This window comes from Cydia splendana, chromosome 17 (genome assembly GCF_910591565.1).
Source record: "Cydia splendana chromosome 17, ilCydSple1.2, whole genome shotgun sequence".
Taxonomy (NCBI): Eukaryota; Metazoa; Arthropoda; class Insecta; order Lepidoptera; family Tortricidae; genus Cydia; species Cydia splendana.
The window spans coordinates 2,962,118-2,988,741 of NC_085976.1; the positions used below are offsets into that span (position 1 = coordinate 2,962,118).

At 38.6% G+C, this 26,624-nt stretch overlaps 2 protein-coding genes across 3 annotated transcripts; one reads left to right on the forward strand and one right to left on the reverse strand.

Moving 5' to 3' along the window:
* On the forward strand, positions 1-8,263 carry LOC134798958 (uncharacterized). The gene is made up of 10 exons (XM_063771385.1): positions 1-423; positions 873-951; positions 1,933-2,054; positions 2,549-2,660; positions 3,062-3,252; positions 4,298-4,403; positions 5,016-5,167; positions 6,286-6,410; positions 7,290-7,583; positions 8,088-8,263. Exons 1-10 carry the CDS (start codon positions 278-280, stop codon positions 8,237-8,239), a joined length of 1,479 nt encoding a protein of 492 aa, XP_063627455.1. The 5' UTR covers positions 1-277; the 3' UTR covers positions 8,240-8,263.
* Positions 8,252-26,589, reverse strand: LOC134798699 (heterogeneous nuclear ribonucleoprotein M). Of its 2 annotated transcripts, XR_010145254.1 has the most exons (13): positions 26,443-26,589; positions 25,929-26,128; positions 25,560-25,722; positions 21,297-21,384; positions 19,993-20,110; positions 19,001-19,147; positions 18,453-18,797; positions 15,754-16,006; positions 14,301-14,413; positions 13,238-13,373; positions 12,531-12,600; positions 8,643-8,886; positions 8,252-8,390 (listed from the first exon to the last, which is right to left on the reverse strand). XR_010145254.1 is itself a non-coding variant. In XM_063771085.1 (12 exons), the coding sequence occupies exons 2-11, from the start codon at positions 26,112-26,114 to the stop codon at positions 12,545-12,547; spliced, it is 1,605 nt and encodes a 534-aa protein (XP_063627155.1). In that variant the 5' UTR covers positions 26,115-26,128; positions 26,443-26,589; the 3' UTR covers positions 10,260-10,990; positions 12,531-12,544. The 2 variants fall into 2 exon arrangements, 1 of the variants encoding a protein (XP_063627155.1); XM_063771085.1 differs by lacking the exons at positions 8,252-8,390; positions 8,643-8,886 and adding an exon at positions 10,260-10,990.
* Positions 26,590-26,624: the final 35 nt, after the last annotated feature.

Genomic DNA, 26,624 nt, shown 5'->3' on the forward strand with positions numbered 1-26,624 from the left:
AAAGTTTGAAACTGTATTGTTGTTGTTAATTGCATTAACTCACACTACACATTGATATAAATTAATATTGTGCCATAAAGAGCACCCATACTAAAGCTAAACTTCAGTTATAAATGAAAGCTATAATTATTACGCGGGGGCCTCTCTTGGGACGCCCTAGTCCTCAGCTTCTGACTCATTAGCGCTGAACACCGTCCAACTCCATAATTCCATTTCCTACCGTCTAGGGGACACAATAATCACAATAACTAATAAATTAATTGAAAACCCACATATTATGATCAAAGAGAAGTTACTGATGATTAAGGAAAGGCGGAAAATGAAGAGAGAGAAACTTATCAACTATTTACGGACTGAATTAAGAAGCTCGACGACTCATGGCTTGCCTTATATTGTAAACACGGAGATACATTGGCTGGAGAGGTAAATATTGACATTTCATCTCCGTCGCGGGAAAATTACGAAAAAGCTGATTTTTTATTGGATATGTTTACCTACATAGAAGTATTGGCGATGATATAACAACTGTGTGGGGGTAGAATTTTGTGTGAGTGTATCACAAGTGGATTATATTGTCTCCAATTTTGATTTGATTTGATTTGAACAAGTGGCTTGTTGTGGTGATACATTTTTCAGTATATACTTAGACATGTTTTGTAAATTAAATACACGGGTATTTTGTTTTCCTGGTATTCGAAATGAAAAGTAGAGCGTCTAACTCGGGTGAAAATCCCATTTCTGACGAGATATTTTAGCGCTCGAACAAACTTTGTTTTTTTGTCTCGCGTTACATTTTAATATTATTATGTTTTAATATTAAGTATTAGGTTTGTAAAATGTGAATAAAATACATTATTTATTTAATTTCGCAGAGCATACTGGTTGATGAATTTTGTAATATGTTTGATAATAGCAATCATGTTGTTGACCACGCAATACGTAAGATTCCTGGTGAGTATTATTTAACAACCTCCATCAATTTTCATTGTGTACCTACCCAATGATATTATATAACCATAGATAAGTTATACTTATACATAAGGAGCACACAAAATACTTGCATATTTATATAATTGTCTACTAATGAGCCCAGTTTTGTTGATTCATTTTCGCATACCATTCGTCTTTATTACTCCCTTTCTCTTGCGATGATAGAGAGATTCGGGAGCTGGTTAGCACGTGTAGGTACATCTCTCACTTGCCTAGGCGAGACTAAAGACCAACTGTACAATTTGTACAATTTAAGCGCATCAATCTTAGAACGCCTAATAGTTCAAAGGACATTTCATTTAGCGTAATAGTAACTGCAAATCTACTTCATCCAGTGAACTTACTTATTTACTTAATTGGTCTGAGTAAGCTCATCAAAGTTACAAACATACATAAAAAATTACAATACCTACTATCGAATTAATTGATAAGTTGACTACAATTAATTATAAGACATGAAACTACTTCCTCGACTTACTATAGAGCGTGCGACTTTATCTCGAGGTCATGTATTCAAGCCCCACGTTGGGCGCCATTTATTGTACTTGAATGAAACTACGAACGCTTTATTCCATTAACGATTCAGGAAGCAGTTCTAGAGGTCAATTCGAACTTACAAATTCGATTTGATTGATTTTGTTATCATTTACCTATATTGGTGCGAGCAATATGCGCTGCGCTCGTGTGCAAGTCAAATTGCGTGGCGTAAGAATTATTTGATTACGGCATCGGGCAAAACAAAAATTTACCGTTTCACGGAATAATATTTCGTCGGGTGACAAGCAAAAGTCACTAAGTACCACCACAAGTTCATAGCCATAGTGAACCATATTAGTAGGTACTAAAATTTTTTTTTAGTAATTTTAGTAATTTATGACTTGCTTGTCACCTGACGATTTATTTCTAGGCATTTTTTTTTATATTCGTTACTTGTGTTGCCAGAATTCGCCAGTTGTGATGAGTGTGGAGATGGATTATTTCAACTGGAACGTCTCTTACCCGGCTATCACACTGTGTCCTACAGGCAAAATTAATCAAGAATTATTCAGTGCGCTTCTTAAGTGAGTATTCAATTAAGCATATTAATTTCACATATGATAGCTAGCACTTAATGCAAAACTTATCTCTTCATTGCACATTATATATAAGAATAATAATAAATTTGATATTGTATTATAATTATAAGGAATCATAGATTCAAATCTCATTGACCCGAAAATTGATAAAAATAAAAAAGACGACGTTATAGTGTGTACTTATTTTTTTTTCCTTATAACTTATAATGTTTATTGTGCCGTGTAGAGGGTTAAATGATAATAAAGATCATGAAACATTGCGTATATTATGTAAAAAATTTTTCGACATTGTCAAAACACTTTCCAATTTAAAAAGGAGCAACACTTTCTTCGCCAATTCCACTTCCTTCGCACGCAGAAGTGACGCGGCCGCTTTACCTAATCTAAATAAACCAACTGTCTTTCCAAGTTCGAAAGGATAATCAAATCAACTCGAGTTAGTTAAACTAATGGAAAGTAGCCGTTAATTCCGTTTGTTCCAGTGAGACCCGGCTGAGGACTGGCAAGACCTTGTACTCGTATTTTTGGTCGGTTGCAACGGCGTCTTTGGACACAATCGACAAGCTTGCTCTACAAAACTCGGAGACTGTAAAGGTAACACTAAAGTTTTTGTGCAAAGTTCTTTTTTGCTTCCAGTGCTAATTTTAAGTCTCAAGCAAGCGAAGTATTACTCTGTTGTAGGATTAGCTTAATCTACATAGGTATTTTAATTTTAATATGATATGATACCACATAATAAGTGCTCTGTTGACTTGTCTGTAAAATTTAATAAAATATAAATAATATGTTTCACCATTTTGTATAACGGTAATTTTTGGAAAACATCTGCAGTGTACATTTTGATATAAGTACGAGTAGACGTACGGCAGACATAATTATTTACTGTAAACGATCTAGTGTAGATAGATAGATACCCTAGTTCCAAAAGTTTTCAATCCATTTTTATCCTGTCAACTGTTGGGGAGGTATATTATCAATCACTGGTACACTAACGTTTATTCCAAAACTCATTTCAGTTAATAAGCCCGAACGAATACGCAGGCCTAGCCGGACTACTGTTCGAGAACTTTGAGAACCGGACGGTGATGACGAAAACCAACTGGCCGGTGACCGTTCACGCGGTGTTAACCGAGATGGGCATGTGTCATGTCATCAACTCGAACGTTGCTGCCTTCCACGACCCCTTGTAAGTAACCCGGAGACACACAGGTGACTGTCTAGAGTAGATAGATAGAATACTCTTTATTGACACACCTCAGTAAAAGATACAGCTTAAAGAAAAACAATCGATTAAAGATAGAGGCAGACACCAGGCGGTTTTATCGCTAAAGAGCGATCTCTTCCAGACAACAATATTAGAGCATACCGAGTTAATTCTTACTCATGTAACCCTTTCCCTGTATCTTTTATTTAAAGTTAAACATACAGCGTTTTCACATTGTTCGATCCGAAATCGCATGTCGTTGTCGAATACGTCCACAAAGAAAAGCGTTTTTTTTTAAATAAAATAAAAGCACTTGATGCCGTAAGGCATAGACTAGGAATCCTCTAGACCGAGTTTAGAGCAATTATTTCATGCAACCGATGATGCCAAAAATGCGGGGGTGCGCGGGACGAGGTGAGCGAAGTCCCGTGGCGTGATTGGTCCGTTCAAACGACGAACGAGTTCACGGACGTCACACAAAGACACTTTCGACTCGAACATGGAGTAAAATTACCGTATGCGTGGCAGAGGGGGTAGCGCGACTATGCTAAGTCTGGAGGATGTTTTGTCTGTGCCGTAAGGTAAGGCATTCTCTAGGTGCTTCTTCTTTATTCAAGGGTCATTCGACATTAGATGTCGGATAGGAAAATGTGAAAAAGCTCTTACTTTAACGTACAATTTTCCTAAAGATAAATTGGCAATTTAACTTAGTTAATCAGATCATATTACCATTAAATTTCATAAAATTAAACTGTAATGAGGACCATCATAGCCCAAGGTATGTTTGCTAGTTAACAACTGAATATAAAATAGGTAATAGGTACCGCCCCGTCAAATTCATCTTATATGATGCAAAGCTATCAAAAACTCGCAAAAAACAACCAGCCAATTTTCTCTCGAAGATTTGTATTAAGATAGAAAATCTCGTCTGCAATCCTCACTCCATTACAAAGTAATGCATATGACAACATAAAGTACATCATCGTGAAGTTTTCTTCTCATACCGAATTTTCCGTTGTATTTCTAGCAAATGGAAAGACGAGACGATAGCGTACGTTAAAAACAACATAGAACTCTCGGCGCATGACATAGATTTCTTTACACAGATAATAAATTATGCTGACGAATACAAGGTTAGTATCTACACAAGTAAGTTCATTTATAATTGAGTACTTAGGTGCGGTTGGAAAATCTGCTAAAGTAATTTGGTTTATTCCACGTTTATTCTATGAAATTATGACGTGTAATTATTGTACCTACTGTCTGGGCTATCAACTTAGCTTAGCGCTGCCAAAGTAGCTTGGTCTACTATAATAATCTCTTACATACTTTACAATTGGTATTAAAAACAATATAGAGCCATCATAAGCCATAAGTCAGCACCTAAATCACAACCAAAACTAGTTTTTGGTTGCCTAATAGCCCATGGAAACTAGTCTCCTACAACTTAACTCAGGACCGTCTTAAACTGTGCTGGGGCCCTTGGGCACATAAGAATTTGAAGCCCTTTTGGAAAGTAAAGAATGCAAATTAAACTAACATTTTTCTACTATGATCTTCTATTTATTATGGGTAATCAAATATACTGTTACTGTCTGTCCTTCGGGGCCCCCCGAGGACGGGGGCCCTGGGCACGGGCCCCATGTGCCCTTATATACTGACTTAACTGTCCAGAATAACTTATGTACCTACCTATTTTTGCATTGCATGTGTATGACTTGAGTATGACCCTCATGTGTCGGTAGGTATACGTGCACAGCCCCGACGAGATCGCTCTCAGCACCACACCGTCATACACGTTCGACACAGAGGGCTACGTGTACTTCGGCTACCGAGTGTGGACCGCCAAGATATCAGACACGCTGCGGCATGTGCCAGTCTCTATACGGAAATGCAGGTACTTACTTAAGGGTTTTTTACAGGAAAGTCCTAACAGCAGTTTTCCGTTCTACGTAATATCAGGACATTCAGGACACCGTTACCAATTTACTTAAAATTCAAAACAAATCTACGATCGTTATTCCATTCCAGTCACCTGGCGTTTATAAAATAGATTGCAGTTGTGGTAGTTCCTATATCGGAGAAAGCGCACCATTGCAGAAAGAGTTAAGGAACATATCGCCGCTGTCAAAAATCGTCAGGTGAACAAGTCTGCCGTGGCTGAGCATTTGCTGGAGTCAGGACCAAACCACTGGATTGAGCTGCATAACCCTAAAATCCTTTCCACGGATCGCCATTTCTACAGTAGAAAAGTGCGGGAAGCCATTGAAATCAAAAAACATTGCAATTTTAATCGGGACGAGGGTTTTAAGATCTCATCCACATGGAATCCAGTCATTAGCAAATGTAAGCGGAAACGAATATCGACAGTCGATAAATCGAATATCGTTAGTGTTGTGTGACGACAGAGTAACATCCCTAGTGCGCAAAACGTTCAAACTGATAAACAAGACCAAGTGCGGGTAGTTCGAAAAACTCGCGCGGCTAGAAGATGTTGATGTCAACTTGAGCCAGTCTTCTCCGAGACCACGGGGACAACGCCGTCCTCGAAACGTCGGACGTAAATCTTAAAACTTAAATACGCGATTAAGTCCCGTTGTGTAGTTTGATAATGTACTATTCTAGTTGAGTTTAAGTATAAAAATATGAAACATTGAATATGTTCCGCAATTCGAGACATTTTTTTTGCATTTCAAATATTTTTAACGATGTTTTGTTAGTAGTAAACAGGCCCAATGTGAAGGCCAGCCACGCTTACCCGTATGCCACACTTAATCTAAGGTGCAGGGGGACAATTTCGACTGCGGGAAATTTTTTAACTATTTAATCGGAATATCTTCAATGTTTTACATTATACTAGAGTGCCATATATGCCCAGATAGCGAAAAATATGTGTTGTGTGACTAATATAATTAATAATGTAAAACATGGAAGATACTTCGATTAGTTGAAATTATCCCGCAGTCGAAATTGGCCCCCTGCACCTTACCCGTATTGAACTTACTTAATTTCCAGATACTTGGACGAGCCCCTGACCAAGAGGTATCCAGTATATTCGTATAATCATTGCTTGGTGGAGTGCCGAATTAGAATGATCCAGACGCTTTGCGGATGTGTCCCACATTTCTATAAACCTTTGGGTCAGCTTTTTACTTCATTATATTAAAGCTTTAGTAAGTTTCTGCAAATAGAGGTGTCAGTTTTTTTTTACGCGGCTCATCTTACAACGTTCAGCGTTTTTCAACATTTAGCTATAGGTTACCTATTCTGTGAGGTGAACCTGTGAGATGTAGGATAAACGAGTTTTTCTTTGGGGCCAACATCGACATCGTAAAAATAATTAGCCATCTTGAACAACATTTCCGAGATCAAAATCGACTCATATTTCGAGGTGGGTCTTATAGGGAATAATAGTTCATTATGACTTTTATGACCAACATAATCACCACGCGGAATATGACTAAGGAATAGTTGATGACACCCTGGTGACTGTATCTTACGTTCTCTTGCTGTCTACTGTAGCTAATAGACATTGTTGCGACGTGATAGTAGAACTCAATTTTCTTCGGCTCGCCTATTTGAAGCTAACTGAGTTGAACATCTGATCCCATCGTATAGCTCTTAGGGAAAATTAGCTCCCATTAGCAGTGGCGCTGCAACTATGAAGCTAGTGTTAAGTTCTTAAAGATACCTTATTGAACCAAACGCGTCATTTTTAACGACGCGTTGCGACGCTGTTGTCTACGAATAAACGTTTTGATTTGATAGTTATGTTAAATTAAAAACAATTGCAGTAGATAGCAGGAATCTTTCAACTCGGCGAAAACATAAAAGACGAAGAACATTCAACTTATAACGCGCAGTGGTAAATTTTTTACAGGTAGGTATCATTGTAATGTCAAACATACTCCAAATTTTGTCTTAAACGTTTCATGATTGGTACCGTTACTAAAGTAGTTTATAACTATAGATAATACCTAACTAGGTACCAATAGCTCACTATTTGCATTATTTTTCAGATCACGAAAAAATCTGCGACTTATATGAACTCCGCTGCGTCTTACAGCACAAAAACGAAATAATACGACTTTCAGTGACCAACGACACTCTCCACAAACACGGCAACGTTTCCTCCTTACCCAGAACCTCGAGGGACTGCGACTGCCCGAGCGACTGCGAGTCGCACGTCTATTTGAAAGACGCAGAAAGTATTCTGTTGCAAATTGACATGAACCGGTTGAGGATCGGCATTTCTAGGTTCCCAAAAGTGAGGGTGACGCGGGAGTTCATTTTCAGCACGCAAGATATGATTTGTGAGTAGTTACTTCTATTTCTTAGGAGACTCTTCGGACCTAGTTTCACAGCCGTGAATTTGAAATTTCTCCAGTTTGCGTTCACCGTTGAGATCAGAGAAGTAGGCCACAAAGGGGTTTTTAAAACTTGACTTTACAAATAATTGCTGAAGTGGGTAAAAATCAGCACAAGAGTCTGGAGCTCTATAAATTGCACACCTCCAACTGATTTAACAAGTTTGATTGCCCGCCATTCTGGTCTCCACCGATTAACATCTGCCAGACGCGTGGATATAATCATAAAGATTGTATGGCAAACTATAGAGTTGTTCTCAAAATTGTGGACCTAATTACGGGGAGAAGAATGTCCCTATAATATTAAATTTATTTTTTTATCAGCAGTGTTAAAAAGAGTAGGTATCTACATCGGCAGTGATATCTAGTATAGAAGAGTCTATTTGTACAAAAATGAGAATTGGAATAAGTGTTTGTAATAATTAATCTTAAAGTTACGAATTGTTACAGTGAAAACGGGAGGCGTTATAAACCTTTGTATTGGAAGTTCGGTAATATCTATACTCGAGCTGATACTAACAGCAATGAGGATCCCCATATCTAACCTGACCGAGTGGGCCTTCGAGAAAATTAATAAGCTCAGAGAAAGGAAGAAGAAATAAAATTACCACATGTTTGTAAATAATTGTATTCAGTCTTTTAATGATCAGAAATAGTAGGTATACTCGTAATAAAAATAAATTGTATGATAAAATAGCTACACTTCTATTAAAAATATCACCACGCTAGTCAGAATGTAATGTAGCATATTACCTGCAAATAAATAAAATGGATTAGGTAAGTAAATTATTCATAGATTAGAAGTTATATAATGTATTGTCTTGTTGTTGATATTAGAAATATAGACCAGAAGTAGTGGACACCGATACTATTTTATTCGCCTGGGTATGCTTTGCTTATTTTATCCCTTATATAGAAGAATGTATGGTAACTAGATTGTCAAACATTAATTAATAACTACCTAGTTTACCACAAAACACATACAGAAACATAAATTAAAATTACCTTTGCTTGCTGCAATGCGACATATTATCTCCTTGGGCATCATATCCTCTGTTAACCATCTACCAAATAAGGCAGGTCCGTCGATTTGACCCTTTGAATGCTACGCCTATCGTGTGCAGCGCGTCATCGTGAATTTGTCGAAATTCACGAAGTTTGATATTGGGATGTAGCCGCGCGCGTCAGTTGAAGTTTTTAGCGGTCAAAGTGAATGATCAGTTCCATTTATTTTAATCCATCTTGTAACCTGAAAACAGCACAAATACTAGACAATAACAAGAATATAAAAAGTATCAAGTCATACTTGTGTTAAAACGTCTATGAAGGTCTTATGAAAGCAAAATGTTGGATGTCAAAATATTCGTCCATACAAACACAATCCATGCCCAACAGAGCACCCACATTGAAAATATTGATATCCACATACACTCAACTCGTATTCGACCCATAGAAGTCGCCAACATTAGGTAATTTCATCGTTCCAATTGGTACTCTGCCTTAGAAAGGCGGGACTTGGTCGAGTTACAGTAGTATCACGAATATAAATTACATCGACGGTATTGGGTAAATATTTTTTGTAAATAAAGTTGTAATTACACTTTTTTAGAATTGAATTTTTTTATGATATTTCTACTCAGAATCACCTAAGTGTACGAAAATGTTCAGTCATTTTTCATTCCTTCCCTCCGTTGCCGTCATACAAAGTCTACGAAAAATAGTAATGGAATGGAAACAAAAATCCTGGCACCCTTTTTCTCCTATTAGGATCGAAAGAGCCGAGTAGGAATAGAAAATTACAGCTTTATATAAATTGGCCCAAATACAAGATTGATTAGATCAAAAAAGTATAAATAGAAGCATCAATGAAATATATATTGGTGATAATACTGTATGGGCACATACCTAATTCTAAATGGAAAACGGAACCTTCATTACACTACCAAGTCATTCAACAGTTAAAACCGTATACAATTTTAGAAACAACAATCCTACGAAGTCTTCTTGTTGTTCAGAATCACAAATGGTATCTTTCGTCGTCCGTCGTGATTTTAGATATAAATCCCAAAGCACTTTGCCAAAACATAATATTTGCAGTGACAGTAAAATTTTATTAGAAGCAACGTAGAAGATAGGCAGATACGAACAACGAACGCAGCGTCAACGGAGTTAACATACCCTGCGCACGGACGTAAGATCAAAAGAATCCCATGCAAACCGTCAAAACTATAAGGGCTCAATGGCAGGCGACTTACCATTTATTATCATTGTCACTTATTCTGAAGCTTGAACGACATCGCTGGAATCGATTCTTCGAGACATCTTCCCTTGGAGAACCAAAATTATCTTTGAAGGAGGCCGGTGGAGTTCAAGCGAGACGTGGCAAGAGTGGAGAGCTTGACAAAACCGCCATGTTGACCAACCTCTCAATTCTTTCTTGTAGATTTGTCCTTTCGGATCACACTTAACGAATAATAACAGTGAACTCAATGTCGAATAACATCGAGAACTTTTTAGAAAGCACTCGATATAATTCATAAGCCATCTTTAATACTGCATCTTTCTAGTTCACTGCAGAACTACTCGGGCTATAACCATGTGACCGACAAAAATAAAAATTCATTGTACACGATACATTAAAATTTATTCAATTATACTTTTGCATGTGAATAGAAGTTATGACTGAACAATATTTATTAGACCTTATCAATCGTGCCGACTGGCTCATTTTAAAGATACAATACACTACGCAAACTAACTTAAATTGTATTAGAAGGGTTTCAAAACACCTTGTCTCCTCCCAGAAGGTATCCTTGAACCTATATTCATCATTCATGCTAAAATCAACAAAATGTTTCAATAGAAACCCAATTGATCAAATTGTGGATAAAACAACACGATTAATGTCCAATTGAGCTCCATAACACCTGTCGGTAGTTTCCTTAGTAAAACCGCAATATACGAGATAAATGAATATTCATTACAGTGTGATATCCCAAATCAGGGGAGTGAAACAAGTGAATCGTGAACCAGCTTAATATTACATCGAACATCAGCATATCACGCAAGTTCAAGACAAAGATCGACCCATTCTTAAGACCAAACCTATTTTTAAACAATTCTAAGTCCTAGATTTGTATTCCAGTAAACACACAAATAAAATATTCCATCTTACAAATTCATTTGAAATTAAAAGTACGCAAATAGCAAACCTGACAGCTTACACTAAACTTAAGATAATAACTAATCGATTGTCAAACACAAAGTGGACTATTTAATGGAGAGTAAAGAACAAAGTTTTCTACGCAGGCAGCCGTTATACAAACCCCACAACTGATCAACTTGAAACACTCCTGAAAACACAAAAAAAAACATACTGTTTAAGCTGAAGGAAGAGTCTCCGGTTAACCAAGATCGTGTGTAAGGATTGGCTGTCAGTGTGGTTATAGGAGATACAAACACAGAATATATTCATCCTGATGTTGCACCAATTATGTACAAAAATAAGTCGTGTTGTATCGAGAGGCGAAGGTTATAGCTGGACCACTGTCGACTACGACCGACGCAACTCTTAAAATTGCAAGCAAACCCTGACAACATTTTATTTGGCCTTCGCCATGTTGCGAAGTTTAAGAGTGGTACTAATTTATTTTACTGGCAAGAAGACTGACGTTGAAAGTCATCGAAAGTCCAGTCCCGATGTACACAAGAAGAAAATATTTCGTAATTATAAACGATTTTACCACAAAAATGCCAAAAAAGATGGTCAAAGATGCAAGAAACATTATTTTGAATATGATAAAACATTTAGGTAGGTAGTAGGTTTTTAAAAATTGACATGAGCGTTAATGACATTTGATTTGACTATATACATGACGCACCTTCGCACATTATTGCCACATTTTGAAGTTGCTTGTAGCAACACTATCTCAGGGCCAAATAGAATCTTGTCAAACTTTACTTACTTTTGCAAACTGTCAAGAGATTTCGAAGAGTCGGATCAAAAGGACCGGAAAAAGACTCATTTACATCAGTTAATTTTTCTCGTTACACGCCTACACGACCGAATGATTCACTTCAACTGAAATCCACCCAGCTATCCAAACGATTTACAGACCATCTTTCATCATGAGTCATTTTCTAGTACCGTCTTAAATGCAAAAGCTACTTTTGTTAAAAAGAATGCAAATTTTGTTTTACGCACGAATACCCTACAAAATTTTGTAAACTTGTTTGTTTTTGAGAGTCCAACAAAAATCGTACGTGCTGCAGATTTTAATTATGAACCAAATGTCTACGTTATTTGAGGAAGCCGTACATTTTCAAAGTATGCTTGGTCAAGTTAAAGAAAATCTACTCGTTTGTGGATCACTGTATTTTGCCGCCCAAAACAGAAACCTTTGACTAGTCAAAATGTCAACATCCCGAAGACAATTGTAATTTTGAAAATTATGACCCAGGAACGAAGTACCTACGAGAGCAGAGTCGAGATCCAGACGAAGAACCGTCGCGTATTTGTTGTAGATGAAACAAACATCGAAAACATTGAAAAAATAAGGAACTCGGTTAGTACTTGATGAAATAACGATACACCTTTTTCAAGCTGCCAAATGGTTTAAGAACTCGCATGCAATATTCGATACATTGCTAATTACAGAGTACAATGAATTCAGTCGATTGACCAAATAAGTACCGCAATGTAAAGAAAATCGCATGCAAGTTCTTGAACCGTCTAAATGGAGTATAAGATTGAAATAGGTAATTAATGACAAACAATTACAATGTGTTCGATCCTTGTATTTGATTATGAAAATTTTCAGAATATGAAAAACGTAAAAAATCGTGATAGTAAAAACATCTGTGACCAAAATAGTGTAACAATAACAATCTTACCTTGTTTCCTCGTCTCAGAAAAATCGGACGTCAATAGTTCTTCCGTCAATGCGGGTCCTGTCAAACATTTCTGAGAATAACGTTAAGAAAATGTATTAGGATAGGAATCATTTATCATTAGCTTACATGTATATCTCGCAGGCAAATGATCACAACAGAGATTTGACCATGATTTGACCAATTTATAAAATGGATTGATGGAATTTTTCTAGGCAAATTATAAAATGGATTCGCCATTTTAACATCGCGACTTGATCATATCCCTAAGTCTTAGAGATTTGGTCAAATCTGTTTTGATCACTTTGCTGCGACAGCTATGCCATATGACAGTTGAGACATTATCATATCACTAAACGTGTCTGGTAAAATGATAAAATAAATTGACTTTTCGGACTCGTTTCGTCAACTCACTGACGTGGTTACACGAAACACTATTTGATATCACCCGTTGACCTTAGTTGAAAGGTGTCCAAACTTTTCAACCAAATGGCCAAACCTCATCAGCCAGCGCGCCGTAGTTTGGAGACCCCCTGATGTAGAAAAGGGGGTGGTATAACCTCTAACTCTAACCGCCCAGAGGCCTACAAAAAGGTCTCCCATACCATTGTATTTTGTATCTTCATAATGACAAATCAAAATTGCATTTGTCTTGGCAAGGTTTAATTTGTGGGGGGCTAGAGGATAAAGGCTCGTGTAGTAAAGGATACTGATGGCCCGCTCGGCGTCCCACTCCTTGTGGAAGCGCACGATGGCGGAGTCGGGGCCGGTCATCTCCGCGAACTTCACGTCGCCGCACTCGCTGAACTTCTCGCGGATCAGCTGCCACGTCACAGTCGGCGGGAGCTGTTCAACAATCCAATGTTTAAGGCTGATTTGGACGGAGCGGCGCGCGAACTCGCATTCGATTTAGTTACATTGCGGACTGTTGGTTTACGTCCAATTCAACCGACCGATCAAAACCCGCAATGTAATGAAATTCTCGCATCGTCTAAATGAGCCCTTAGGGATAGCATGAACCGGGGGCTTACCGCCAACACCGAAGTTCGCAAATATCGGGATTTTTTCTCTGTCTCTAATTACGCCTTAATTGGAGTAAAAGAGAAAGATGGCCACAATTTGCGAACTTCGGTATTCGCGGTAGGCCTTCTGTATAGGGCAGCACAGGAGCCCTTTGTTTATTGTCGAGCAGTTTAAACATTTTCCATTTAATGTATGACCAAATAAAGAATGTAAACAAGATCGTTATATTACTGATAAATTGCAATAGCGAGCAATTACTATCAAATACAAATGTCCATGTGTGTGTATCTCTGTCTTTATCTCTCGTGCACAATAATGTAGTCAGCTGATCGACGAACTGGCTCTGTCAACATTTGTGCCGTCATTTCTTGAACAAGTTCATTATTGGTAAGGGTTGATGTATTCAGCAATAGTAGAAGTGACAAGTGTTTTTCAAATAAAAAGTTTTGTACGTTGGCGCCCTACTTTAGTTCGCCGAATGGCAGATTCTACTGGTTGATTAATTAACGAAAGCTGACACGAATAGAGTGAACTAAACTTTCATTGTATGAGTGACACCTGTATCGGTACACGTACAATCACAGTCACCATTTTATTGGTTGATACACACAGAGATATTTTCATTCATCCATTCGTGCCAACCATCCATCCATCGGTTCCATATACGCAGGGCAATGAAGGAAGCGGGGATATTGTGTAATCTGACCAGCCATTTGCAATGGAAAGTGGTTTGTAACCATAGTAACTTACATTAGTGATAGCAACCATGTCGGACGACTTGTCGCGGGAGCTCTGCTGGACGACGCTGGAGTCCCGGCCGTAGCCTTGTCCTCCGGTCACTCCGACCATTTGGCTTCTTGAAGCTGAAAATTTAAACGTATATTAAAATATGTTCAAAACAGTATCCGTATATCCTCAACAACAACAAAGTATTAAAAAATAATTTGAAATGAAAATTGTCCAGAATTTGATGGTCAATTTTAGGGTTATTGGCAAATTCCATGGTCGGGACATATGGCGGGAAAACATTTACACCGTCATTGGCAGCTTGGGCTACCTGGGCTTGTGCCTGGGCCTTGGAAGGTGATGTTATGTACTAAAGTGTCATTCTATGGAACTTGCTAACTATGTAAACAAACCGCCATATTGAAATTGTCTCTGAATGATGAATTTACTAGTGACTTTTGCATACATAGTTAGCAAGTTCCATAGAATGACACTTTAGACACTCATATTTACCTGAAAGTGGCCCGCTGCTCATAGAAGAGGATCCCATGACATTACTATTCAAAGCGTTATTTCCAAGCCCGCTCAAATCGTTATTCAGGTTCAGGCCAGTGTTCACATTGACCCCGACATTGACAGCCTGGGTACCTGGGCTTGTGCCTGGGCCTTGCAAGGGGATGTTATGTACTAGACACTCATATTTACCTGAAAGCGGCCCCCTGCTCATAGAAGAGGATCCCATCACATTACTACTCAAAGCGTTATTCCCAAGCCCGCTCAAATCATTATTCAGGTTCAGGCCAGTGTTCACATTGACCCCGACATTGGCAGCCTGGGCTACCTGGGCTTGTGCCTGGGCCTTGCAAGGGGATGTTATGTACTAGACACTCATATTTACCTGAAAGCGGCCCGCTGCGCATAGAAGAGGATCCCATGACATTACTATTCAAAGCGTTATTTCCAAGCCTGCTCAAATCATTATTCAGGTTCAGGCCAGTGTTCACATTGACCCCGATATTGGCAGCCTGGGCTACCTGGGCTTGTGCCTGGGCCTTGCAAGGGGATGTTATGTACTAGACACTCATATTTACCTGAAAGCGGCCCGCTGCTCATAGAAGAGGATCCCATCACATTACTACTCAAAGCGTTATCCCCAAGCCCGCTCAAATCATTATTCAGGTTGAGGCCAGTGTTCACATTGACCCCGACATTGGCAGCCTGGGCTACCTGGGCTTGTGCCTGGGCCTTGCAAGGGGATGTTATGTACTAGACACTCATATTTACCTGAAAGCGGCCCGCTGCTCATAGAAGAGGATCCCATGACATTACTATTCAAAGCGTTATTTCCAAGCCCGCTCAAATCATTATTCAGGTTGAGGCCAGTGTTCACATTGACCCCGACATTGGCAGCCTGGGCTACCTGCGCTTGTGCCTGGGCCATGCAAGGGGATGTTATGTACTAGACACTCATATTTACCTGAAAGCGGCCCGCTGCTCATAGAAGAGGATCCCATCACATTACTACTCAAAGCATTATTCCCAAGCCCGCTCAAATCATTATTCAGGTTCAGGCCACTGTTCACATTGACCCCGACATTGGCAGCCTGGGCTACCTGGGCTTGTGCCTGGGCCTGCGCCTGTGCGGTGAGGACGGTGGCGAGGTCGCTGGCGGTCAGGCCTTGCTGGAGGAGTTGGTTTTGGAGGGCTCCTAGCCCTGTTAGACCTAGAGCCTAAAAAGAAAAGGAGTCTTAATATAGAATCCTTGATAGAGATTTCAACGTTTTGTGGACATGTTTTTGTAAATTTACGAAATTTACGTTGTGCATATTTACAAGGGGTCATCCATTAATTACGTCACACGAATTTCTAGGTTTTTTGACCCCTCCCCCCTCCTTGTCACACTTGGTCACATTTGGCAAACCCCTCCCCCCTTAGTGTGACGTCACATTTTTTCAACGCAATCGGCCAATCGAATTAAGTACCTATTATTAATATTATATCAAAATATTTTTGAAAAAAGAAATATCAGTAATTTTATAACCCAAAACTGAGTGGGAAAAAAAAATTAAACGAATAAAAACGATTATCATTACAAAAACTTGCTATTTAACTGTACAGCGATAATTTAAGTAAATTTTCGGTTGCTGATGAAGTTAAAGTGACGTCACAAAGTTTGTGACTCCCCCTCCCCCTTGTCACAACATGTCACATTTTCTTGACCCCCTCCCTCCTAAACGTGTGATGTAATTAATGGATGACCCCCAAGTATGTACTAATCACTTAGTTACAAGTGAATTTCATTTATGTTTTTACTTTCAAACTAAATCTAAGGGCCACTTGCACTCAATTTAATTCAATTAATTTATTATAGAAACATATGTCCATAGTTGTAAGTAACAAAATTTTACTTAGACACTGACACTGGGTTAACGGTTTAACCGGTTAACCCCGGGTAATGGGATGGTGTAAGTGGCGCTAATAGGTAATTATAAAATAAGGTTGTTAATAGGGCTCGCGGTCGTGTCCGGGTTTCGTGTACACGTGTTCGGTACCCGTTTCCGAACTACACGTACACGGTTTTCTGACCCGTTCTACACGTATAGTCGGGCACACGTGTAATTAAGACCCGTGTATCCGGATACCCGTGTACCCGTGTACACGGCGAAACGGATCTTAAATACACGCGGGCCTAACCCGTCCTTGGCGTGTAGCGGAGACTGAAGTAATGTATAAAGTTTTAAATAAAACAAAGATTCAGGTTCAGGAGCTCCGATTATTTAGCAGTTTTATTTTATCGGATGTTCAATGTGGTTGATATGTATTGTACCAATTTAATTGATTTTTCACCTCAGCAGCTCGAACAAAGGTACTTTGCTACTTAAAAACAGTGAGCAAAATGCGATTTTGCTAAAGGAAAATATAACATATTCCGTTCGTGATAGTTTCAGTAAGCATAACTATGTACTTTTGTATTAGATAATCATTTAGGTTTGCTTTAATTATCAAAAAACTACATCAATGAAGAAAATGAAATACCTATCAATGAAGTCAACGGTTACTAAGATATTGTTAATTTTAATCTTATGATTATTGAAACAAACAATTCAAACAAACAAATCAAACAAACAAACAAACCTACCTATTATTGACATTGCCAATCAATCCAGTAAAACTGCAAAGTAGGTAATCGAATCTTCCTAACCTCCCACATATTCAATCGTCTTCATAGCACGAATCTCCGCTACACGAGAGTGAAGAGTCGAACCGGCGGGTAAATAAGATCCGTTATTTCGTGTATCCGTGTATCCGTGTACCCGTGTAAACAGGTACCCGTGTAAACGTTTCCGAATCCGGGCGGGTTCGTGTAGTTCGGGTTCTTAAGCCCGGCGGGCTTAAGAACACGGGTACCCGTGTCAGCGTGTAACACGTGTATCGGGAGCTCTAGTTGTTAAATGTGTTTGTGTGGCGCGACAAATCTACAAATGTAATTGCATTTCCTATGACGACTAGCGAGAAACGAGTAGCGATATACCGTGTTTTTAGGGTTCCGTACCCAAAATAGGGTCCCGTACCCAAAGGGTAAAAGGGGACCCTATTACTAAGACTCCGCTGTCCGTCCGTCCGTCCGTCCGTCCGTCCGTCCGTCCGTCCGACCGTCCGTCCGTCTGTCACCAGGCTGTATCTCACGCACCTTGATAGCTACACAATTGAAATTTTCACAGATGATGTATTTCTGTTGCCGCTATAACAACAAATACTAAAAACAGAATAAAATAAAGATTTAACCCCTGGAGCGCCCCAGAATTACCGTAGTATGGAACTCCTATACTAGTTACCAGCACACGTGTCTGTGTAGGGAGCTCCACGGGTTAAGTGGGGCTCCCATACAACAAACGTGATTTTTGACCGAAGTTAAGCAACGTCGGGCGGGGTCAGTACTTGGATGGGTGACCGTTTTTTTTGCCGTTTTTTGCATTATGGTACGGAACCCTTCGTGCGCGAGTCCGACTCGCACTTGCCCGGTTTTTTTTCTCCATCACCAAAATACTATCTTCATATTGCAAAGGGCATAAGGTCCACTGATCATCAAAATATCCATACCCTTTTGCACCTTATTCCGTTGCAATAAGATGCAAAAGTGTACACATATGTTTGACGTGGACTGTACTACAATACCGGAAATCCCAATCCCCCTCCTAGTGTGTTGGCCGCGAGCGGGTTGGCGGCCAGGCCGGCGCCCAGCCCGTTGAGCGCGCCGGCCGGCACGGCGCCCAGCACGCCCGCGCCCGCGCCCGCGCCGAGCGAAGAGTTTGTATTGTTCAGGTTCAAGTTTGGCCCGTTGGAGTTCTGAGGCAGATTCCTCGCTACGTCTCTCAGTGGTTCCCCGTTGGGTCCTAGGCCTAAGCCGATGCCTTTCAGACCTTCCGGCAGCCTAAATTCTGACTTTTCCGAGTTGCCTCGGTCCATTCGGACTGTCATACGACGTTCGTATAACATTTGCTTGTCGAACATGGATATTGCCTGTAAATAAATTAAAATAATTATAGATCAGCTTTCGTAATCACAAAAACTAATAAAACTCCATAAAACGCTTATGGTTACGCACAAGCGATTTTAATACAAAATGTATGAAAAGATTAAACTTTTGACTTTAGAGGTGTTTGTGTGATGTATGCTTGGGATTCGAGGGGTTAATAGTTAGCCATATATTATAAGTTATTTACCTGCACGGCTTCAACAGGATGGTCGTACTCGATAACGGCGAATCCCCTGCTGTTGCCATCCTTGTCTACCGCCAAGTCTATGTTGCGGACTTTGCCCGCCATTTTGAAGATTTCCTTTATTTTGGCACGATCCGCCTTATAGTCAAGCTGTAAAGGAGAGTAGATTGGTAATGGGAAGGTTATCAGACTTCTACAGATGTAGTGCATAATTCTTTTCAATTTTCTCGGAATCGTTCGTATTCGTCATGCTAGTTCAGTCAACCACAGTAGGTAATTTTTGTACCGAGACTGACTGAAGTAGCAAGACACGTTCGTACGTTTCCGTGAAAATACGATGGAAAACAATTATGCACTACATCTTTATTGACCATTTATTGTCGATAAAGAGATTAACTAGAACATTATTTTTTTGGTGACCTTATTTATAAGAGCGTAAAGTAACTTTTTATAATAGAGGTGGACAAACGATTATTTCCATTGTTGGAAGGTTGGAAAATTCAGCAATATTTAATATTTACAATGGATCACGCGCGTAAATTTTAGATCGAAAATTGCTCGACAGGATGCGACACTTGACTGTTATTGAAAGGGGCAAAACCGGTGGCAAAACCTACAGCCACCATCCGATCATGACGTGAGTGACCTTCTTAAAATATTTTAATGCTTTAGTAGTTGTAAGAGTCATCAATAAACTTGATATCACTGAACGCATCAATCAATATCCACATCGCCAATTCAAAATGGATTTGAAGGCATGAAATCTGGACAAGGCGTTGCATCAATTTAGCACTGCATAGTATCAAACTTAACTACAGATGTGCATAATTATTTTCAATCGTATTTTCACGGAGACGTACGAACGTGTCTTGGTATTTTAGTCAGTCTCGGTACAAAAAGTACTGAGGTTGACTGAAGTAGCATGACAAATACGAACGTTACCGAGAAAATACGATGGAAAATAATTATGCACTACAGCTGTAGTAGGAACTTACATTGGCAACGAAAACTTTCTTTACTAGCGGCGGCTGAACATTAATAGAGTCGAGGAACTCGAGACTGAGACCGTATGTGTTGTAGTTTTCTGGCTCGCGAGGTTTCATCATTCCCCATCTGAAAATCAATAGATTACAAACTTTTATTGGATATTTTCCTTAATTTTGCCTGTACACTGGTAGATATAACATCAAAAATATCTTAACACTGCCATATCCACCACTTGCCCGCGCACTACAATATATTAATGCGCTCCTCGCATCAGCACCGGAATGTGATGTATTTGCAAGTTGGATGGATCTGTGTAAAGAATGTATGAAGTTCTGTGAGGCGTTGGATAAGCGTGAATCATCTGTTTTGTATTAGTTTTTCTTTTTGATATTTTTGTTCTGTTTGTCCTTTCTAGACTGTATCATGTACCTTGTTTGTATAAATACTGTCTATTATAAATATCACAGTGTACGTAGGGCAAACTGAAAGTGTTTAGAATAGAAAAAGCTGAAGTAATTAGGACGTTACTCTTTATTTTAATGCGTGCTTTATCTCTTTCTGACCACGCGTACAAATTTTCATTAGGATAGGATTACCCTGAAGCGCACACAGCTCATTCTTCCAATGCCTTTTTTGTATGGCGATTTTAGGTCCTCGGAGGTTTTGTATGAAATTCATGAGGTACCTATCGGGATTCAAGCTTTTTTGACACAAAATAATTTAAGCAAGATTTTTTTAACAGTGTCATATGAATACTGAGGGATATCAAAAACTACTGATATACAATTTTTTGCCAGTATTTTTTATTAACCGCACAACTGTGCGATGTAAACTTTTGACGTCACTCTTGAATGACATGCTTCTCTATGATCATCCGTTGAATAACTACAAAAGCGATTAAATGTGTAATTTAAAAAATAAACAGACGTACAAGAACTAGGCTTCATTATGAAACTATAACTGAAGCCTACTGTAACTCTGTTGTTGGCTGAGCCCACAATGAAAATCGTTATAAATAGTAATACGAAAAAATTCTTAGGTCGAAATTGGAATAGCGCTCGACGTACAGTTTCCAAATTGCCATCAATCCTGAAACACAGATAACGACCAAATTGCATATACCTCAAAAAAAGTATAAAGAGTTATATTTTCATTAATAATATGCCTCTTTTTGTTATATGATCTCTAAGTAGCCTTTTCTAAGAACTTTCAGAGTTGCCCTCGTATTAGTCCGCTGTCATGCTGTGTAAACTTTATGAATCAATAAAATAAAAAAATAAAATAAAATAATATCTATAGATTTAAACCTTACCCATCTTTATCGTCCCTGTTGTTCCTGTTGCCGCCGCCACCGCCTCCACCACCTTGTCTGGCAGACCCAGTCCTGTTACGTTCATTACCTAAAACATAAAAATATCCTTAATTTGTTGTTGTTTATAAAAAAGGTTAATATATCTTGAGGCTCTGGAGCCTCTGGGACAGGGACATGTGGAGGAAATGGGAGAGGCCTATGCCCAAGGGCAACCAGATGCAAAGTCTGTGGAGAAAGGCTAGCAGTGAGCACTAAGTATATGTTAGTGTCCGACCGAAGGTTCGGTTTCGGTTTCGGCCAGTTTCGGCCAAAAAATCATGTTTCGGCTGTAGTTTCGGTTTCGGCCAAAAAACGGCCGAACCTTTCGGCCAGGCCGAAACTTACGAAATGGTAGTTCGTACTATGAAACTAAACTATGTGACAAAGACCAAAAGTTGGGGAATAAGTAGGACAACAATATTAATATGTACCTATATATACTGATTCATGTATAGGTACATACATTAATTGGTTTATTATAAAACACAATTCCACTAATGAGGGCGCCACTATATAGACGGTCGATGCAGTCTTAAGAGGCTGTTAATACCTATAATGCGCACACTGTCTAATTGTATCGGAGTAAATGAGATAGCACTGTCGTATGTTACTGGGCCTGGGCAAAGGAATAATAAGAAAACTCATCATCTTCCTCGCGTAATCCCGGAATTTTTGCCACGGCTCATGGGAGCCTGGGGTCCAATTGACAACTAATCCCAAGAATTGGCGTAGGCACTAGTTTTTACGAAAGCGACTGCCATCAGACTGACCTTCGAACCCAGAGAGTAAACTAGGCCTTATCGGGACTAGTCCGGCTTCCTCACGATGTTTTTCCTTCACCGAAAAGCAAATAGTAAATATCAAATGATATTTCGTATATAAGTTCCGAAAAACTCATTGGTACGAGCCGGGGTTTGTACCTGCGACCTTCGGATTGAAAGTCGCACGGTCTTACCGCTAGGCCACCAGCGCTCAAGGAAATATCTCGCTTATTAATACAATGGACATTGGTTGGAGTCTGTGCTCAACTACTTATCCTGCAGCCTGAAGCACGGCTTTGACTTCGCATGAAAGTTCGCTTCACTGGGGCACTTTGGACGTTTAGGCCCAGGTGAAGATCGGTACCCGGCCTTGCGATATTGTCAACAAAAAATTCGCGCTCGCTGCGCTCGCGTTTTTGGTTGACCCTGTATCTACATGTTGGCTTGACTGGTGAATGAATAGTTAGACCAAGAGAGTTCTACAATTATTTTGATAGCATACGCATTGCAACTAGTGCAAATGTTATTTATACGTCATAATTCCACAGAAGTTTTGACGTTTAAAATAACACTTGCACTGCGTGTGTTAAATCGTTGCAGAATTATCTTGGTCCAACTCTAGTAATTTTCTTAAAAAACTGATTAAGTAACATCAATTTCAAGGACATTGGGTGTTGACAGCCCCATAATATGTGTGTAAAAGCGGTTTTATGACATTTTTTCAACGATTTTAACAAGTCTACAAAAGGTTCGGTTTCGGTTTCGGCCGAAACTAGAGCCAATGCCGAACATTCGGTTTCGGTTTCGGTTTCGGCAAAAAAACATGTTTCGGTCGGACACTAGACTATATGTACAGTAACGACCAAAAGTATTTTGACAATGATAATAACTTTGGTATTTTATGAAACATATTAGTTTTTTCAAATGAATTTTTGATAATTTAATCAATGGCTTAAAAGCTTGAAACACGTAAAAAGCTTAGTTTCATTGAATGAAAATATAAGCTTGGCAACAAAAAATGACAATTTACGGGTTCAAAAGTATTATGACACTGTTCTTTTTTACAATTTTTTTGAGAACAGAGCCGCAGAATTTTAATATTTTGGAAGTAATTACATCTGAATACTTTTCTTAATATGCCAAACATAAAGCATATTCGAACGATTTCAAGCAAGCTGGTGCGGCTGCACTTTAGAAAGATAAGTAGCAAGCTGAGGTTTTGCGGACTTTTGGTATATCACTGCATCTGATTTCTGTCTGGAATAAGCAGTTCAAGGCTCGAAACTGCATCACAAATAAGCATAGAAGCGGTTGTCCTCGAGAAACGACTTCTACAACTGATCGTGTAATAAATAAGATTTCAGCAGAACACCCATGGAAGCGTACAGTAACAATTAAAAATTAACTAAAAAAAACTATAACGTAAAGGTTGTTGTTTTTACTATTAAACTACTCTTTATAGAGCATGGATTACATGGTCGACGCCCATTAAAAAAAATATACATATTTCAGCAAAGAATAAGGTATCCCAATTAGCATTCGCGAAACGTGACAAGTTGTGGACAAGTTCCGATTGCTCAAAAACTTTGTGGAGTGACGAAAGCAAGTTTAATTTAATGTCGTCGGATGGTATTAAGTATGTGCGTCGTCCAAATAACAAAAGACACGTTGTGCGATACCAGGTACCCACCCAGTCTAGCCTGGTGGCATTGGTGGCCCTAACGTAATGGCTGGCGATATTTTTCTCGCCATGAGTCGAGCTTCTCGTACGAATTGATGGGATAATGGATCGATATGTATATGAAAATTTACTCTACACACAAATGATACCATATACAAAAGAAAATATGCCACTTCGCTGGGTTTTTCAGCATGATAATGACCTCAAACACAAATCCGGTCATGTAAAGGCTTCTTTAATGCAAAAAAATCTAGGTTTTTGAGTGGCCTAGTCAAGGTACTGATCTTAATGCTATAGAGCTTTTATAGAAAGCGTTGGATCGTCCAGTGTGAGGTGCAGAAATAATTCAAACAATGGGGTTTTTTCCAAGGTCTTCAGTCAGAATGGGCGAACATACTATATGATCATATACAGAAGTTAGGGGACTCTATGCCGTCTCGATTTACTGCTGTGAGGAAAGCCAGAGGATATGCCATTAAATATTAATGAAATGTTTTTTTTAACCGTCTTGCCAGTTCAGCAAAAGCATTTCATTGAAGTGTCAAAATACTTTTGATCTACCTGTAGCGCAAATTATCAGTTTTAATTCTAAGTCTGTTGTTTAGTTTTAGCAAAAAGAATAGATAGTATAGAGGGGTCCTGTCATTGTAAATTTTGTAGTCACTGTAAATTTACTGCCATCTATCGACACACGACTAAAACTCAAAATGAAAACGCATAAAGTTATCAAATAATGTATATATATGGATAAATGATTTTATTATTTTTATATCATTTTGATCCATGTTCATTCACTGATATCTATGTGTTAAAATTGTTGAATATGAAACGGTGTCGTCACGCCATCTAGCTGAGGATAGGCTAAAGGTGTGTGCGACATCTATTCGAGAATGACTTTTACTTGAATTCCGAGGCACGATTTTTCCTTAGACTTTATACGTCTTATACGAAGTTATATATGTCTTTGGTTTTAGTAATCTAAGTGGAAACGTAACAAATGAAGGGTGAATAAAATATAATCGTAATGTAATGATTCAATATATACCCTATTCATAAACATATTGAAAGAAGTTCGTTTGTCAAAATACTTTTGATTGCTACTGTATGTAATTGGAATTGCGGACACATTTGAGATTATGCCAATTGCCACATAATGTTGTTGCTCTTGTAAATTCTGCTGTGATCTGTCAAATTTTCAGGAAAGAACCTTATGTCATGTTTTCAGTGCTTCATTTTGGTTTTAAAAAATCGAGCACTTGTCAGGATTTACAAGCGCTGCGACGATAAGCTGTGTGAGGTTTTTTATAAAGACTTTTACATTGCAATGCACATGTACATGTTTGTATAAGGCGTGACACAGCCTTTATGTTGAAATCTGTCCTGTCATTTGAACAGCAGTAACATTAAGTGTGTCTAATAGTATGTCACTGGACATACTATCAATTTGTATAAGTTTGTTCATGAAATAAATTCTTATGATGATGATGACACTCATGCACCAGAGCTAATTCTCATTAGTGTGATAATGATAACCGTGTTCAAGACTTAATGGAATAAATATGAACTTATAAACAATATGAATGACCGAAAAAAATGGATGAATCTGGAAGAGGCCTATACCTCTACGACACAGATAAATTAAGTGAAAACCCAAGATTAACTTTTGTTATCCAGAAATATTAAAAGGCTTTTACAATTACAAAAGAATATGAATTTCTTCTTCATTATAAAATTGGGATGTTATCTAGTTTAATAATACTTAATTAATGAAAAATTTGGTACCTGTCTCTTCTTTTAAGACTAACTTCCTTCCATTGAGTTCATGTCTGTGCATCACAAAGAGTGCTTTCTTCATGGCCTCTGTGTTAGTGAACTCGACAACACCACACCCTCGTGGTTTCCCATTGTCATCATTATACAATTCTACATATGCCACATCACCAACCTAGAATATGATAAAAAAAGTTTTATGATGAGAATTTAAAAGAGCTTCCAAACATAGGATTTTTTTTTAACCATCTACCCACAGATGGCGTAATCCCCTGTGTTGTATGTGTCATGCTCATAACATTTCCACCACTACAACATATACAATAAATAAATGAAATTAACATCTGTAGACCCATAAAAGTAAAATTTAATTATGCATACCTTTTCCTTGAATAAATCTTTTAGCTCAGTCCAGCGGAACTCGTATGGAATGTTGGACACGAACAACCGTTTTCCATCTGATCGCGCTTCGCGGTCATTAGAGCGGTCTCTTTGAGCGTCGGAAAACCTGGAAGGCCTGTCTCCACGCTTGGAACGGTCGCGTTCTTTCTCTCTTTGGTTATCCATTTCTTTATCAAAGCCTAAATATAATAAAAATGCATGTTTAAGAAAAATTACGCGCAGTTTTTTTTCTGCAATAACATCCAAGTGGTACAAAAAGCATCAAATCTGGGTTAATGACGTTATGGAAACTTTCATCGATTAGCCTGTATGTACTTGCACTGACAGACTTTGAACTTATTTACTAAAATTATTAGTAAACTAACGTGGTAACTGAAACGATAGCGTGTTCACTCGGCGGTTAACATGCAATTACGCCGGCCGAATGTGATGTTCCCTTTGCCGGCCAAAGTTACTTTGGTATTCATGTTATAATAATTAAAAAAATACTTACTGTTGGTTGCTATAGACTATAATAATATTATAAGTAGCGTAAAATTATAGAATACTGAATCAATTAGTAGAATTAACAGTGGTTATCAGTAAACAAATCACTTTCGCGAAACTGTACAAAATGGCGGTTCAATATTTTTTTTATTAGTTTGGCAGCCCCGTCGCCATATCTAATCCAAGCCG